At 49.5% G+C, this 17,382-nt stretch overlaps 1 protein-coding gene across 3 annotated transcripts in view; it reads right to left on the minus strand.

Annotated features, from left to right (window-relative positions):
- Positions 1-5,806: 5,806 nt before the first annotated feature.
- Positions 5,807-17,382, minus strand: part of ANXA6 (annexin A6) — a 49,493-nt gene continuing 37,917 nt past the window's right edge. For 2 of the 3 annotated variants that reach the window (XM_054718054.1, XM_054718053.1), the window contains exons 21-26: positions 11,848-11,865; positions 11,047-11,143; positions 10,291-10,386; positions 9,419-9,477; positions 7,725-7,847; positions 5,807-6,599 (exon numbers count right to left, since the gene is read on the minus strand). In XM_054718054.1, the coding sequence (XP_054574029.1) occupies positions 6,540-6,599; positions 7,725-7,847; positions 9,419-9,477; positions 10,291-10,386; positions 11,047-11,143; positions 11,848-11,865 (453 nt within the window). In that variant the 3' untranslated portion in view covers positions 5,807-6,539. The remainder of the gene's footprint in view (positions 6,600-7,724; positions 7,848-9,418; positions 9,478-10,290; positions 10,387-11,046; positions 11,144-11,847; positions 11,866-17,382) is intronic. The other variant, XM_054718056.1, reaches the window with a different exon arrangement.

Raw genomic sequence — 17,382 nt, forward strand, 5'->3', positions numbered from 1 at the left:
AAGGAAAGGGGTCTGCACCTCCCAGGGAACCCACATTATGCCAGGCTCCCTCCTTGTGATCTCATTTTGTCCCTGAGACACCCTGCTAAGGAGGAAAGTTGGCCGGGAGTCAGTGAGGGGAGGGTACATTGGCCCAAGAAAATGCAGTACATTCCAACCCCAAAGGGAAACCAGGAAGCGGCAACAACGATGATGGATTTGGTGCTGCCACCGCCGCTGCCGCCGCTGCTGCCACGGACAAGGGTGACAGTAATGATACTTGAGTCCGAGAAGTCTGACAAAGTTTCATTTTAGGTTTCCATCTCGCTCACTGGGGAGTTTTATCCTGGGGCCAGATCGCCTGGGGAGGTAATGACCCTGCCTCCCTTTGGGCGAATCTCAGTTAGTTAGTTAGCGGGTATGGCAGCTGGCACCGTTAACCCTCTCACCACCAGCTCCCAGAGCATTCCTAGATAAGGGAAGAGAATGGGAATGATGTTTTTGAAGGAAAATCTCTCTCCTGCCTCTTTACATGTCACTCACCTTGAGCCTCACCACCCCCTAAAGCCTTCCCCCAGGATCCTGTTCCCTTCCAAGGCTGACCCCATCACTGCCTGGCTCTTCAGGGAGCTGGCCTTGCCTCCCCGGAGTAGGGTGGCCATAGGACCAGAGTCTTGGCAGGGCAGTTAGGCCCCACATCTGTTTACCCGCCCATTGCGGAACATACACAAGGACAGCGGGCTGCTGATTTCTGGAGCTGTGCGCTGCACACGAGGCTGTGTGCCAAGAAGGGTGAGTGTGTGAAAATCAAGTGTGGGCACTTGTGTGAGCTGTTTCCTGTGTGGTCAGTAATACATGTATGGACCACAGATCAGTCTTTCTGATTGTTACCAGCATTGTATTTGTGGACCTAAGCGTTTTTGGTTTTTTTTTTCCTCTATGTGGCCACCCATGTGTGCTTCTGATTCCGGGTGTACAGTGTGTCCCTGTGGATATGACTGGCAGTGATTTGGGATCCCGTGTGTCTGATAAGTAGTCATTACAGGCTTTGAGCGGATACCAAATATATGGGAGAGTGGGAATGGGAATCGCTGGCCCAGCACTGGCCTAGGATCTCTTTGTCCAGGCCCTCCCATGCCTGCCCATGGCTATCTCCATCCAGGTCAAGGCCACCTCAATGGGGTAGCACTAGAGGGTTCTGACTGCAGCTGGTGGCACAATAGGCAGATGGCAGTAGCGGAGAGGAAGGGGTGAGACCCTCCCACAGAAGGAAATGTATGTTCTGGAAACCGCTACAACAGCTGGGCCTGGGGGGAGGGCTCATTCCTACATGGCTCTGATTTAGGGCTTCCTCCATCCTCACTTAGCTGAGAGGGCAGTGGGATGGCCTGCACCTGGGGCCTGGGCCTCACATCCTGCCTCTAAAAGCACTTCCTGCCTCTGGGTTCCCAGGTAATGACTCCTGGCTTCACCGCTGCCTCCCTCTCTCATTCCCCAAAGCAGGTCGGGCAGTTCCCTTGGTTTCTTGCTGCCCTGTGTCTTTCTTTTCTCTTTTCTTTTCTTTTCTTTTCTTTTCTTTTTTTTTTCTTTTTTCTCTTTTCTTTTCTCTTTCCTTTCCTCCATCTCTGCTTCCTCAACTCTGGCTCAGATCCTCCTGCCTCCACATCTGGGGAATGACTACAAGCCTGTCCAGTGGTCTCCCAGGCACTGGCCCATCTCCTCCACAGATACGTCTTTCTAACGGACCTCTCTGATCAGACCAGTCTCATCCCCAGCACCTTCCGGGCAAAGTCCACACTCTAGCCTGGACTCTGTGAACTTCCGGATGGTGTTCTCACACTGGGTGTGGGGCCCAAGACCCAGGGGCCTTTCCCATTGCCTCCACTTCTGTGCCCTTATTCCAGCTGTTGCCTCTCCCTCCCACCTTTAATATCTTTCATTGTTGGAAGCATAGCTACACATCTTTCAAGGTGCCTGGACATGCCTCTTTCCAGGGAGCCGCTCTTAACGCTTCTCTGTGGTTAATTTGTGGCCTCTGCACTTGGTACCACTTGCTACCATGTGCTTGGTTGAATTTTTCTAAAAATATTTCTTCACTTAGCTGAGGGTTAGTGGCACAGTGGAGGGACTCAGTAGTCCTCAGAGACTGTTGGAAGAGACTCTCCCTCGTTCTCCTCCATGAACTGGAATCTAGTCCATTTATTAATAACAAAGAGCTGAGTCCTTACTATATCTTGAACAGTGTGGTTTAATCTTCACAACCCTGTGAGTTAGAAACCTTTGTCATTCCCATTTTAAAGATGAGGAAATCAAGGCACGGAAAGGTCAAGTGACTTATCTATGTCTAAGCGGTTCGCTGGTATTTGAGGCCGCCTGCCTGCCTCTGTAGATCTAACCACTGAGCAGAGGGCTGTTATTCAACTAAAATTTCCCACTTGCCTAACTCCAACCATAAAGCGGGGAAGTCGGCCTTGGGAAACCTGAGGTCTGAGGGGAGTGGAGAGGCCTGCTGGAGCACCGATTTACCGCTTCTGGGTTCTGAAATTTGGGTTGGGCAACTTGACACTTCTCCCTCCTGTTGTCTGTCAGCTCAGTCTGGCTTCCGCATGAGGAGGAAGAGGAAGAGGAGATGTCAGCAGAGAGCAGGGCAGGAATCAGGAGGCCCAGGTGCTGGCCCCAGATCTAGCCCTTACTCAGCCAGGGCCACAGTCCTGCTCTCTGGCCACAATTTCCAAACTTATGAAATGGGAGGGCTGCTTTGGATGACCACTAAGGCCAGTTCTGGATCAGTCAATCTTCAGGCCATTTGCTTCCCCACTTGGACCATCAGTGTCCTCATTCAATGGGGTGAACCTCCCCCCCCCACCCCCCCCCCCCCGCCACTACAGCAAAGGAATGGTTATGGAAAAGCTTCTCCCACCAGATGCCTCTGGCAGTGACTCTCTCTGGCACAGTGAATGGGGATGGGGGGAATGGGGGTTAAAGAGCCAGTATTTCCCACACTGCTCTCCAATGGCAGGAAATGCGACAGTGGCAATTCCCCAACAGCTGCTCTGTGCTCGGACTCAAAGGGCAACCCCTCCCAACCAGCCGCTTTCTTCAGACATTTCCTGTGGCCCAGAAGGCCAAGGTTGGCACATCCCAGTCCAGAGCTTCTGAAAAGGGTTTGCCCTGAAGCGGAAATGCATGGCTCAAGGCAGGAGGGGAGCAGAGAGGAGCTCAAGAGAGGATGGGTCTGGCCCTAGCTGGTTTTGCTCAATGGTTAGAGCATTGGCCCATGGTCTGAAGGGTCCTCAGTGGCAGGCTCAATCCCCCACCCCAGGCATGTGTCTCTCTCACATTGATGTTAAAAAAAAATAATAAAGTTTTATTAAACAAACAAACAAATAAATAAATAAATAGGATGGCTCTGGGTTGAAGCCTCCCTTGGAGGGGAAGGAGAAAGTGGGAGAATGAATGTTCAGGGAGTTTATAAAAGCACTGAACCCGGCCCGGGACTGCAGGTCCCAGTTCTGTCTGCTGCTAACTTGCTGTGACCTGGGCCCGTTGCTTCCTTTCTGTGGAAGTGACAGTTGTCTTTCTGTAACTGAGAGGGAGGTGAGAATTTCTGAGGCCCCTTCCACATTCAGAACATTCACCACCATCATCGTCTTCTCCCACTTTGAGACAGTGTGGTTTGGGCTTCTGCTTTCTCTTTCCTTTTAGTTTTAATTTAGTCCCCACTTCTCTCCCTTGAACTCTGGCCACAGAAGCAATCTCCAGTCCGTTATCAGTTGATAAAGGTGTTCTGAAGGGAGGTGGGTGGGACACTCAAATGGAAGCTCGTAAGGATGAGGACCAATTGGGTCTAACTTTTTACATCTTTAGCATCGAGCACATAGCATGGCACATAGGAGGCATTTGATGAGTAGACGCTGCATGAATGACTGAGTGAGTGAGTGAGTGAAGTACCTTGGATTCACAAGAGTGGCTACTCCCTCCTCTGCTACAGCTCCAAGAAAACAATGTGGTTTGTTCTGCAGGCACCTGGGTCTTAGTGAGATTGTTGTAATAGATTCCCAACGGGCCATGCTCCTTTCATGTTTCCTTTTTTTTTTTTTAATTTAAAAAATTTTATTTTTAGAGAAAGATTGATCAGTTGCCTCCTGCACACCCGCTACAAGGGAATTCATTGTCTGCCTCCTGCACACCCCCTACCAGAGAATCGAGCAACCCAGGCATGTGCCCTGACCAGAAATAGAACCAGCAACCTCTTGGTGCATGGGATGATGCTCTACCAAGTGAGCCACATGGGCCAGGGCCCTTCATGTTTTTCTTAAGTGCATGGCTAGATGCACACCTTCCCTTCCCAAGAAAGGCTCCCCCTGGGTTTTAAGATAAAATCTGGACATACAGGTTCTCTATAATTGGATGTGAACTCCCATTTCTAATCTGGTCTACCTTATCCCACAAACCTTGAGGGTCTCCCTTCTACTACTGACTAGTCCTAGAATACAATCCATCCAACTGAAAGAAAATTAAGTGGGAAATGCATGTTGGGAAATGAGAACAGTGTTTTGTCCAGCACGAGGGCTCAGAGCTGTCCTCATTCCTGATTTCTAGGAATTCCACAAGTCCTAGTTTCTCCACTTGTGTGTTCCCTCAGCCTCCTGGGGCCTCCCACTTCGATTCCCTCAGGTCCCATTGCTCTCTCCTTTCTACTCCCAGCCTATTTTCCCACCAGAACATATTTTTAAGCAAATGTCATATTTAGCTTCGGATGCCTCTGTGATCTGCAGCTGACTTCTTGAGAAAAAAGCTCAGAAAACATCTTGGGATCCACCTCTCAGTTCCTACAGTGGGGCCTGGCTCAGGGCAGGTGGTGCCATAAGGCGACTCCAAGGCAGATAGGACCCCACTCGGCACGTCCACGCATCACCTCTCTCACCCCATGCCCCACACAGAGTACGAGATAAGCAGAATTGGGGGCTGTGTTTTACAAATAAGGAAACTGAGGCTCAGAGATGACATGCTCACAGTCAGTTAATGTTAAAGGTCTGACTCCACAGCTCTTAACCATTTGTTATCTTTTGGTAACAGTTAAATTAAGTTGGGCAAATACCCCAAAAAACTCAGCTGACTCTCATGGGGTTTGGGCTCACCATGGGGTGGAAGGCAGGAAGTGGAGAAGACACAAGGTAAATTGTCTTACTTTCAGACTCATTTTGTCAGAGATGAAGAGAGGGCTAGGGTCCAAGCCCTCATTGTACAAATAAAGAAACGGAGGTCCAGTGAGGGCACTAGCTAGTCCAAGGTCACACACTGGGGGAGGGACAAGACCAGACCCAGCCAGTCTCCCAACACCCAGTCCTTGCACAGCAGCTACATTATACACAGAGTGAGCTCCCAGGACGGCCAGGACAGAGAGCAGAGCCCTCCAGCCAGCAGGCACTGTCATGCTATGTCATTGGACAACGTTAGATCCAAGTCTCAGGGTCGAAGCAGAGCTGGGGGAAGGGAGACAGAGAAACAGCAGTTGATTCTACTGCTTATCAGTGATCTTCACAAAGTGGAAACTTTCCACGGGCCTCCCCAGATCACGATCACATCTGGTGCCCTTGAAGAGTTCAGAAGAGGAAGTTTGGGTTTGGTTGTAATGGATGAAGAGCACCACAGACAAACGTACGTCCACGCAGCAGGGGGGGAAGGGGCCCAAGACCCAGAGCTCAGACTCTCCTTTGGGATCCCCAGAAGAGAGTATAAAGCTAGAGCTCACTCCTGGGCAGGCTCCAATGAGGACAATCTAGGCTGCAGGTTCAAGGTCAAATATACAGGTCCTCACTGGGAATGTATTCATGTGTGTCTTTTTATTTCAAGAAAGAAGTATAAAGAGAATGATCTGGAGGCACATCCTAGACTCTCAATGCTAGAAAAGCCAAGATCTCTTTGTCCAACCTTCTCATTTTGTAGACGAGAAAACAGCGAATTGGGAGGGGAAAGAGATGAGCCCAAGGTCAGAAAGAAAGTATGTGGCTGATGCAAAATGGAACCCAGGTATCCGGACTCCTGGTTCAGTGCTCTAGCACAACCACCTGGACGGAGGCGGGCGCTGAAGAGGTGGCAGGATTGTTGGCCAGAAGACATTTACTCCTCCCTCCCGCCCCGCTGCCAAGAACACTCAATTGACACCTGCCACCAGGCCCCGCCATTCAAAACACACACATCACTCATTTCATAGACAGAGGCTCAGTATGTTTTTGGATTTGACAACGCCCAAGCCAGGGCAGGGGCTGTGGCAGGGACAGAAGGGTGGAGGAGGAAGATGGGGAATAGAGGTGGACAGAATCTAGGGCTACCGTTCCTCAGCCAATCAGATGTGAGGAGTGACCATGCTGGGCCTTCAGTGGCCCCTGGGAGTGGGAGCCTTTCCTAAACCCCAGCTGACGACAAGAGCCCAACCCTGCCCCCCTCCCCCCACCTCTACCCCTCCCGTAGTCTCTGAAGCTGGAGAATCAGGCTTGGTCACGGTGGCTGGTGCTGATGACCATGTCTTGGCTGAGGTGCCCGTCAAAGCCAGCGTCCTAGTCCTGGCCCCCACAGATAGCCAGCAAGGCCTTCATGAAGTCTCCGGAGGTGTCACCCTGGCAGAGGCAGAGGGAGAGGGAGAGCTGAGTAAGTGAAAACAATCCTGATGGTCTCAATGTCCCTCCTCCTAGCTGTCCACGTTCCAGGAATAGTCTGTGCACCTACCAATGTGTGTATATATAACATCCCTTTCCTACACAGAAATGGATATGCAACAGCCACACTGTTCTGGACCATACTTTTTTGAATTAAGAGAAGATCTCAAACCAACACATAGAGTCTTCTCATGCTTTTTCACGGCTGTATCGTATTCGACCACAGGGCTATACGTCAGGTAGTTAAGCAGTCCTGTTGGAGGGCTTCCACCCTTGCTGCTATAAACAATACCGGCATAAACATTCCTCTATGTGCCTTTGGGGATAGTATGGCTATGTCTGTCAAACAAATTCCTACCCACAAATACCAAGTCCAACACGAAAATGTCTTGAATTCTGAAATCTCGAAACTCCCCTTTGAAGACGTGCTACCAAGTTGCCTTCCCACCAAGTCTGTGTGAAACTGCCGGTGAGATTTCCCACAGTCTTGTCAACCGAGTACAGTATCAAACTAAGATCCTGGTCATTCTCAAAGACAAGAAAACGGGCTCCATAGTGAAAAAAAGTCGGACACAAAAGAACCACGTATTACGTGATTCCATTGATAGGAAATACCCAGAAAAGGCAAGTCTACAGAGACAGGAAGTCGCTTGATGGTTGCCCGGGGCTGGGGGTGGAAACAGGTAAACAGGTACAAGGACCGTAGTGGGGTGATGGAAATGTTTTAAACTGGATTGTGGCGATGCTTGCACAACTCATTACATTTACTAATATTTTTAAAATTATACCCTCAAACAGGTGCATTTTATGGTATGTAAATTATACTAGTTCGGTAACAATTTTTAAAAAGCAAAAAAAAGAAAGGCCCTTGTTTTATCTGGCAATCTTTAATTATAAACCTTTGAACCATCTGGAATTTATTTTGGTATAAACAGTGAGGCAGGTCTTTCATTTAGCAACATCCTGGCTGTCCTCAGAGGTAAGTCATTGAGAAAAAGACTATGGGAACAAAAAGGACTTCGAATCTTATGTTCAGGGACCTGACTCTCACCCCCTTCCCCACTGACCTCTAGCCCCACTCCTCACCTCAATGACTTCGTTGAGAGACTTGTCGTATTTCTCGATGAACTCCCGCCGGATGTTGAGTAGGTCGATCTCACTCCGGGAGACCATGATCCTGGTGAGGGTCTTCTCATCCGTGCCGGCACCCTGGTAGAGCCGGGCATGAGGAAGACACAGGGCAGGAGAAGAAACAAGGCCAAGTCAGGCTAGGACTAGTGGGTGTCTATCTGCCTCTCTCCCTTTTCCTGCCAAAACCGGGGTGGGATATTCTGCCTCTGCCTGCCACAGATAGTCCTGACCCAAATCCCCCTGGGCCTAGGGCTGACCAGACAGGCAAAAATGGCTTGTATGAGTTAAAGAGTGTACCCCCAAAATTCATGTCCACCTGGAACCTTACAATGAGACTAATTTGGAAATAGGGTCTTTGCATATGTAATTAGTTGAGGTCCTACTGGATTAGGGTGGCCCTAGATCCAATGACTGGTGTCCTTATAAGAAAAGGATGGCCCGGCTGGTGTGGCTCAGTGGTTGAGCCACACCTATGAACCAGAAGATCATGGTTTGATTCCCTGTCTGGGTACACACCCAGGTTTCGGGCTCAATCCCCAGTAGGGGGCGTGCAGGAAGCAGCTAATCAATGATTCTCTCTCATCATTGATGTTTCTATCTCTCTCTCCCGCTCCCTTCCTCTCTGAAATCAATACAAATATATTTAAAAGAAAAAAGAAAAAGAAGAGGATGTATGGACATGGACACAGCAGATAAAGATAAAGGCAGAGACTAGAGGGATTCATCCACAAGCCAAGAAACACCAGGATTCCTGGCAACCACAGAAGCTAGAGAGAGACACCAGCGAGTTTCTCCCTCGAAGCCTCCAGAGGAACCAATCCTGCCAATACCTTCACCTTGCCCTTCTGGCCTCTAAAACCATGAGAGAGTAAGTTCTGTGGCCCTTCAATTTGTGGCCACTTGTTACAGCAGATCTGGAAAACTAATACAGGCTCAAGGAGCAGGCACAGCGCAGGGATTGTGTGGGCAGGTGGGGCCCACTTTGCCCCCAGAGAGCTTGCTCACGTTGGGAGTCAGAGCTGGCACATGGTAAGTTCTACATAAATGGTGTCATGTCTGGGGACTGCAGGCTGAGAAGGCTCTCAGCTCGCTCTCACCACACAGCCTCCCTGGGCTCTGTCCGCAGTTGAGACTCTACCTGCTGGGCTGAGAGGGTGGCCGGCGTGGCCTGGGTTTTTGGGAAGCCAGGGCCAGGCCCAGAGCTGAGCACTTGCTACCTTTTGTGATCATTTCATAGGAGGCTCTGTGTCACCTGCTGGAAGGGGAGCTCTGAGAGGGCAGACTGTGTCCCTCTCACTCAGCCCCGTGTCTCCAGAGCAAGTTTCTCCACCTTGGCCCCTGGGGCCGGATCATGCTTTGCTATGGGCTCTCTCCTGTGCATTGTAGGCTGTTGGCAACCCTTGTCCTCTACCCACCAGGTGCAAGCAGCTGTCACTCCCCAGGCTGTGACACCCAAGATGTGTCAGAACACTGCCAATGTTCCCGGGGGCAGAGCCACCCTCCCCCCAGGGGCTGAGAACTACGATCCTAGAGCCAGACACAGGGCAGATGCTGCCAAATATCCAACAGGGACCCAGCTGTCACCGTGCTGCTCTGGGGGACGGCGGACGTGCTGGAAACGAAAGGAACAGACGAGCACGCCGTCTTACCTTCATGGACTTGTAAAGTTTGTCGGCGAAGAAGAGAGGCTTGTTCTTGACACTTTGAACTGCAGGAAGAGGAGAGGGATGCAGGGAATTTGGTCAGAGGAGCTGTGCCCAGACTCTGGGTGGGGCTTTCTTCTCCCACCTCCTCTCCCCCCAGTCATTGCCAACCCCAGGGTCATACTCAGGGCCTGGCACACTCACTCCCCTTCCTGATGCCACCTCCTCTGGCTCTCACTGGGTCCCAGATTGGAGAGGGTGCAGGCCAGGCTGAGGGACACCCCGCCCCCATGCATGAATTTTGTGCACCGGGCCACTAGTATTGTAATAACTATGCATGGTGCCAGGTGGGTGCTGGAAATACCGGGGAGAACACTGTGTAAAGTATGTTACTGTTCTATGTTAAAGTATAAAACACTATGCTGTACACCTGAAACCAATACTAAATACTGAAAGTAAACTGTAATTGAAAAATAAAAAAAATAAAAATTTCAAAAGGACTCAAATCATGCAAGAAGAGAGTAACCAAAGAGATCCAGGTACTGGGAGGAGGAAAAGGTGCACGTGTAGTATGAGTATATGTGTGTGTGTGTGTGTGTGTGTGTGTACACCCCCAGTCCGCTATTGCCCTCCTGGTTTCTTCCGCAGGAGAGCTGTTTCTGCTTCCTGCCCTGCAGCCTGGAACAAGTCCTCACATTGCCCACCGATCCATCACACAGAGGCAGGACCCCGGGAGCCGGTAAGTGGCAGTGTTGATTTTCCGGTACTAGTCGCTTAGGCAGCTGCCACAGCCACGTGTTCAGGGAATCTGGCCATGTGCCCAATGCCCCAGTCCCCGCCCTAGACCGCTAGCCCCTTCCCCTGGTCCCCGCAGGTACCAATGGCCACAAACGCGTCCTTGACGTCCCCAGACATCTCCTTCTTGATGATGTGCTCCACGTCATAGTTGGTCATCTTGATGAACTCCTGGAAGACTGGCCCCCAGAGAAGCCCCAGAGATGGGGGTGAGCTTCAGCTCGGAGGGAGGGGGGAGATCACCCCTCCCGCCCACCCAGCTCCGCCCACAGGCTGTGGAAAGGGGCAGCAGGTATGGCTGCAGGTATGGCTGTGCCTAGGTGCACCATCATTGAGGGAGGAAGTTCTGACCTCAGGCTGCCTTGGGCTCAGAGCCAAACCGTTTCAAGTCAGACACTGCCCCAGAGCCTTGGACAAGTTCTAGGAACCGGGCCAGGGCAGCAGATGAGCGTGGCTCCCAGTCACAGCTCTACCGTGAACTCACTGAATGACCTTGGGGGACCCCTTCCCATTTCTGGGCCTCCCTTCCTCCCGTGTCAAGTTGGGACAGAGATTACTCTAAGGAATCATAATGATAACACCGAGGCAGTTACTCTGTGCCAGGCATTGTGTTAAGTGCTTTTTGTGAATTACATTTTTTTATATCCTCACAACGGTCCTGCGTGGTAGAGCTAAAATCCCAGTGTATAGCTAAGGGAATGAAGGCACAGATATTGACTAACTTGCCTAAGGCCCCAGGGCTAAGTGGGAGATTCAAATCAAGACAGTCCAGCCCAGCCGGTGTGGTCGACAACTTTGGGGTCTCCCTGCTGACTGGAAAGGGGAGGGGTGAGGCTCACCTCTCCGGAGGTGCGGATAGCTGCGTGTACACAGGATCGTCATGAAACGCGTCTCCAGGGAGGTCTTGTCTCCACTGCTGGACGTGTCTGCTATTTCCTGCAGGGACAGTGGGGGAGAGGGTTTGGGAGGAAGACATGGGCAGGCCTTGGTTATCCCTCACTCTCATGTCTTTGCCTCGGCCGAGGGCAGTTAGAGGTGGGGCTAACCCAGCCACCCAAGGACACTGACATTGGCCCCTTCTTCCTTCCTCGGCCTCCTCAACCCCCACCAGTTCCCAGGAGCCCTGGGGACTGACACACAGGGGCTGAGCCTCGGGGCAGAGGACGGCGACCCCGGGGAGGGGCAAACAGGCACCGGGCGTGGAGACGCGGGAAGCGTGTCGTGCACACGGGCAGGGAAAAACGGCCCAGCCAGTGTTTCCCCAAGGGTCGGAATGTCACAACTTTAATGCACCACATCTGTGCTTCCACAACGATCTAGCCGGCTACAGCTCCATTTACATTGATTTTAAATTTCCCTTTAAAAATAACTGATTTCAGGTTTAAAAAAAGCGTCTATTTAAAGAAAATATTCATAGCTCACGTACGTAGCACAAATCAGGTGGGAAATGAGTGGGTGAAGTTAGGGAAACACTTGCCTGGCCCATGTTTTACCCAGTGGGGTTCGTAGAGGAGAGAGAGAAGCTGCGAGGCAAACCCCAAATCACTGCCTGACCCTGCCCCCTCAGCCCCGCCCAGAGGCACAGGCACAATCAGACTTCACTCAGAGGCCTTAACCCACAGGGAGACCCCGGCACTCACCAAGATCTCAGCAGCCACCTGAGAGCAGGGGGGAGAGAGGGGGAGGCAAGAGTCAGAGGAGGCCCGGAGAGGGTGGCTCTGGGGGCCCTGGGGTGCAGGGACAGGGGGCCTGGCTCAAGGTGGCAGAGGTCCCGAGAGGCCCCAAGGGGAGGCCCCGAGAGGCCCCAAGGGGACTCGGGACCACAGTGGGAGCAGGGAGGAGAGAAAACATGGTTCCCTGACCTTTGGGCTGGACATCAACATGGGGACAGGCCTGGGAATTAATTACAAAAATGTTCATCAAGGGGGGAGGGGAGGACACAGAACAGGGCACTCTGCCCATCGTCACCCCGGGCAACCTAGGCACCTCCAGACCTAGTGTGCTCATCTGCAAAGCCACTGAGCAGTCAGACTGTGAGACCTGCTGCATTCCTCACACCCTGCCCCCCACTCGGTGGAGGGTCCTCAGGAGACCCGCCACTTCACTCCCTCAAGGGACAGAGAGGAGAGACAGGAGAGCTGAGGCCTGGAGGCCAGGGGATTGACAGGGCACACAGCCAATCCGGGGGAAGTGCCAGCCGTTCAGCCATTTTACAGGGGACAGTGTTCATGGCTGCCTAAGGCCGAGCACAAATTCGGTTAGGCCAGAACTGCGACCTGGGATGCCTGGGGGCGAAATGTAGCCATCCCTGTGCACCCCAGGCTGAGTTCTGCCTTTGCCCATGTTCCCAAAACTGCCGACCCTTCATCTATCGGACAGACCCAAACCATCCTCTTCATAAACTTCCCAACAGCTCTCTGCTTTAGAAAGCTTCTTTTCATTCTAGAAGTTGGCAATGTCCATCAAAACGTAAAATGGCCGAAGCCGGTTTGGCTCAGTGGATAGAGAGTCGGCCTGCGGACTCAAAGGTCCCAGGTTCGATTCCGGTCAAGGGCATGTACAATGGTTGCGGGCACATCCCCGGTAGGGGGTGTGCAGGAGGCAGCTGGTCGATGTTTCTCTCTCATCGATGTTTCTAGCTCTCTATCCTTCTCCCTTCCTCTCTGTAAGAAATCAATAAAATATATTTAAAAAAAAAAAACACGTAAAATGCACATGCTGCCTGATCTAGCAACGGTGTGGCTGGGGATCTGCCTTACAGACAGACCGGCCAGGTCTGCCGGCAGCCGTCTTTGTAACAGGGAACAACCGGACACCATCACTACTGCTTGTTACTCAGGCTCTGCATGGCTCATCCATGATGAGAAATGAAATCCACACAGCTATTTAAAAGAGTGAGAGTGGTCTGCAGTGCTGATAAGGAGTTTCCATTTAAATTAAGCAAAAAAGTGTAGCATCACAGTGCCTAATTGAGGCTAACAGTGTTCCTTGTATCTAGATACGAAGAGATGAACACACACTCGCTCCTACCCACTTCCTGGGAAGTCATGTAGAGGGACGGTCAGGACACTGCTGACAGAGGCTAGCTTTGAGGAGGACTGTGGGGGGGAAGCTTTTGCATTTTATTTTATTTTTCCTGAAATTTTATGTTTACATTTTCTCAGCATGGAAGTATGTTATTTTTTATTTTAATGTCAAATCGGAGTTATCAGGGCTACTAGGTTTACGGGAGGCTTCTGGTTTTTACTAATACTTTTTTCTACATTAAAAATTGCCCAGCTTAGTAGTTGAGTGTCGACCCATGAACCAGGAGGATTCCTAGTCAGGGCACATGCCTGGGTTTTGGGCTCTATCCGCAGTGTAGGGGGCATGCAGGAGGCAGCTGATGGATGATTCTCTCTTCATTACTGTTTCTCTCTCTCTCTCCTTCTGCCTTCCTCTCTCTCTGAAATCAATTTTTAAAAAGGTTAAAAAAACACACAATAAGAAACAAACAAAATGACCTCGCTGAACCTTGAGGACATCATGCCAAGTGAAATGAGCCAGTTACAAAAGGACAAATACTGTATGATGGTGACTATTTGACCTGGAGTAGTCAATTCACAGGGGCAGGAAGTAGAACGGCGGTTGCCAGGGGCTGGGGAGAGGGAAATGGGCAGTTATTATTTCATGGGCACAGAGTTTCGGTTTTACAAGATGAAAAGAGTTCAGCGGATGGACAGTGGTGATGGTTGCACAACGGTGTGAATGCACTTATTGTCACTGAATTGGACACTTACAAATGGTTAAGATGGTAAATTGTATATTGTGTGTATTTTTATTATGTGTCATGCACATTTTACCCCAATTTTTTAAAAAGTTATGCTAAAAATGCCTAGTATTTTATTTTAAAAGAGGGAGATGTTTAAAAAACTTTAAGAAAAAGGAATTAAGGTATCAAACATTCTTCATTTATTTGGGTTAGAGAACCCCAGGCATATGTTTTTTTCAAAGCAACTTTAAAATAATAATATTTGTAATATGAAAAATGCAGTGGGTTACTAAAATAATTTTCCAGATAGTCAACACAAAAACTTTTCCTCATTAGCCTAGCTACTTCACGTAAAAATTAATCTGGGCCGTTCCTCCTAAAGTTAGTTTGCAACTCCTAGAAATATACCCAAAAGAAACCAAACATATATGCACACAAAGACTTGTAGACAAATGCTTATAGCCAGCAGCATTATTCATAATAGCCCTAAAGTGGGCACACCCCAAATGTCTATTAGCTGATAAATGGGTTTTTTAAAAATGACATATTCATACAGTGAAATATCATTTGGCAATGGGAAGGAAAGAAAAAATATATGTGGCATAATATGGATAAATTTTCAAAATATTATACTAAGTGAAAGAAACCAGTCACAGAAGACCACATATTACATGATTCCATGTATGTGAAATGCCCAGAACAGGCAAATCTTAGAGACAGAAAGTAGATCAGTGGTTGCCTAGGGCTGGGGGCTTCGAGGAAATGAGGAGTAATTGTAATATGTACAGAGTTTCTTTTGGGGATGATGAAATGTTCTAAAGTCGATTGTGGTGGTGGTTGCGCAAGGCTGTGAAGACACTAAAAACCACTGAAGTGTACATTTTAAACGGGTCATTGTATGGTTTATGAATTATATTTCAATAGTGCTGTCACATCAAAAAATACAATCCGGGCCCTAACCGGTTTGGCTCAGTGGATAGAGCGTCGGCCTGCGGACTGAAAGGTCCCAGGTTCGATTCCGGTCAAGGGCATGTACCTTGGTTGCGGGCACATCCCCAGTGGGAGGTGTGCAAGAGGCAGCTGATCAGTGTTTCTCTCTCATTGATGTTTCTAACTCTCTATCCCTCTTCCTACCTCTCTGTGAAAAATCAATAAAACATTAAAAAAAAATACAATCCGGGGATTGAATTATCTAAAACTGGCCACAAATCTTCATTTCACTCTTAAGTATAACTAGAAAAGTTATAGGTATTTTTTTGTATGGCCACAATTCATTTCACAATTAGATTATATATATTATTTATGGCTCCACCCGGAACACTGAGAATGAAAGGGAAGCTATTAGCAATGACTGTGGGGCAAGAGGTGAACACTGGACATGGGTCACCTGTTCATTAAGAGACCCAGAGCCCTAAGAGCTTGTTCTGGATGCCCAGGCGAGAGTGTGGAAAGGAGGAGGCATAAAACAAGCAAACACTGCTCAGTACCAATGCACATTATCTAGGTTTTCAGGGGGCAACTTGGCTCTGCATACCAAATGCCTTCAATTTTTGGATAGATTTTTCCGCCAGCATTCCTATTTCATCTCTAGAAATCGAGTCAAGGGAAAAAGTCACGCATGTGATAAAAGAGTTGGTTATTCGGACAAGGGCTGGTTAAATAAAGTGTGGCAGATCTTAAATGGGACAGTATATAGCCATTAAATGATGTCGATTTTTAAAAATAATATGCCACAGTTTTAACAGGATATTATTTTTACATTTTTAACTATTATAAATCAGGAATGACAACTAGAATGATATGTTCCGAAACATTAACAATGGTTATTACTAGGTTCTGATTTTTTTTACTTATTTTGCTTGTCTCTATTTTCTAAAGTTTCTACAGAAGAATGCATGTCACTTTTCCAGTTACTGTAAGGAAGGAGCCCACACTAAGATCAGGGTCCAGCGTCTGTGAATCTGCAAAGGCAGCTGAGTGGGGCAGGGCTCCGGTTCCTTTGGTTGTTTCCACCCAGGTTCTCTCTCGTCCCTTCTCTTCCCCAAAAGCTGCAAGCAAGGCTCACCACTGCCCCCTGCTGGTAGCAACTGGAAGCATATTCTCATAGGTAGACCAGGCTAGTGGTCGGCAAACCCATTAGTCAACAGAGCCAAATATCAACAGTACAACGATTGAAATTTCTTTGGAGAGCCAAATTTTTTAAACTTAAACTTCTTCTAACGCCACTTCTTCAAAATAGACTCGCCCAGGCCGTGGTGTTTTGTGGAAGAGCCACACTCAAGGGGCCAAAGAGCCGCATGTGGCTCGCGAGCCGCAGTTTGCCGACCACTGGCAGGCACCCGATTTCCAGAAGCACTGGGACGATAGATTTTGGGTGAGCTTTAAGGAGTTAGCCAGGTTCAGAGACCCTCAGCAGCACAATAGGGCCACTCTATTGAATGAGTGAAGGAAATCCAGCCTCAGAAAGCCACTCTAGGGGGCTGGGTTCTGAGGTTAGTCCCTAAAACACACTCAATGCAGCTGGCATACCCAGGAACGGAACCCTGCAGCTCTGGCAGCTGAATCCCAAACCAGGGGCTGGACAACTGGACAACTGGTTTGGAAGTTGCAGGGAAATGACTATATTGGGTCCTGGAGGACAGCAGATGGTATTAAGTACAAGCTTTGGAGTCAGGCAGGCCTGGGTTCAAATCACACTATGGGCACTTAGAAACTGTACCCTTGGATTTGTAAGGAGCTTCATTTTCCTTCAATAAAAAAGGGGGGTATAAAAAAGTACAAAGCAGTCTTAGCATCATACTCAGCACTTAGTAAGCATTCTGATAGTTTTATAGTTGTCAGGTCACAGCTAAGGTGCCTCCGGCTCCGATGCTGTGGTAACATTCCACACCTCTGCTGGTGGAACTGGGAGCTGAGCTGGTGCCCTGACTCCTAATCCATCAGAGCTCTCTTCAACCCACAACCGTAAAAGAAGGGGGCTGGATCCGCAGGCTGTGGTGTCTATGTTAATCCCTGGACCTAGAGTTTTGGGGGGCTGAAAATGGTTCAGGAAAAAGAGACAGAGACCAGGAGCTGGGCCAGGCCAGAAGGCGCTGGGATCAAGGCACAGGTGAGTGGGGATAGTGTGGATGGCCTCAGCAGGGACTGCCCAGCCATAGGGACACTTAGGGACAAAGGATTTGGGATTGTCCAGCCTCTGTGAGAAGCCACCTCCAGACTTCAAGCTCCCCAAGCCTTAGGAGCAAGGCAGAAGCAGAGAAGCCACGAGACCCGAGAGAACCCCCTGCCCCCTTCTTCATTCAACAACAAGTATATATTGCGTTCTGATCACGTGCCATTTCAGTACATCAGTGAGCAAAACAAAGATCCCAGCCCTTGATAAACTCACTTTCTAGGTTCTCCCAGGATATGACCTTCAACCTTG

Source organism: Eptesicus fuscus, chromosome 6 (genome assembly GCF_027574615.1).
Source record: "Eptesicus fuscus isolate TK198812 chromosome 6, DD_ASM_mEF_20220401, whole genome shotgun sequence".
Lineage (NCBI taxonomy): Eukaryota > Metazoa > Chordata > Mammalia > Chiroptera > Vespertilionidae > Eptesicus > Eptesicus fuscus.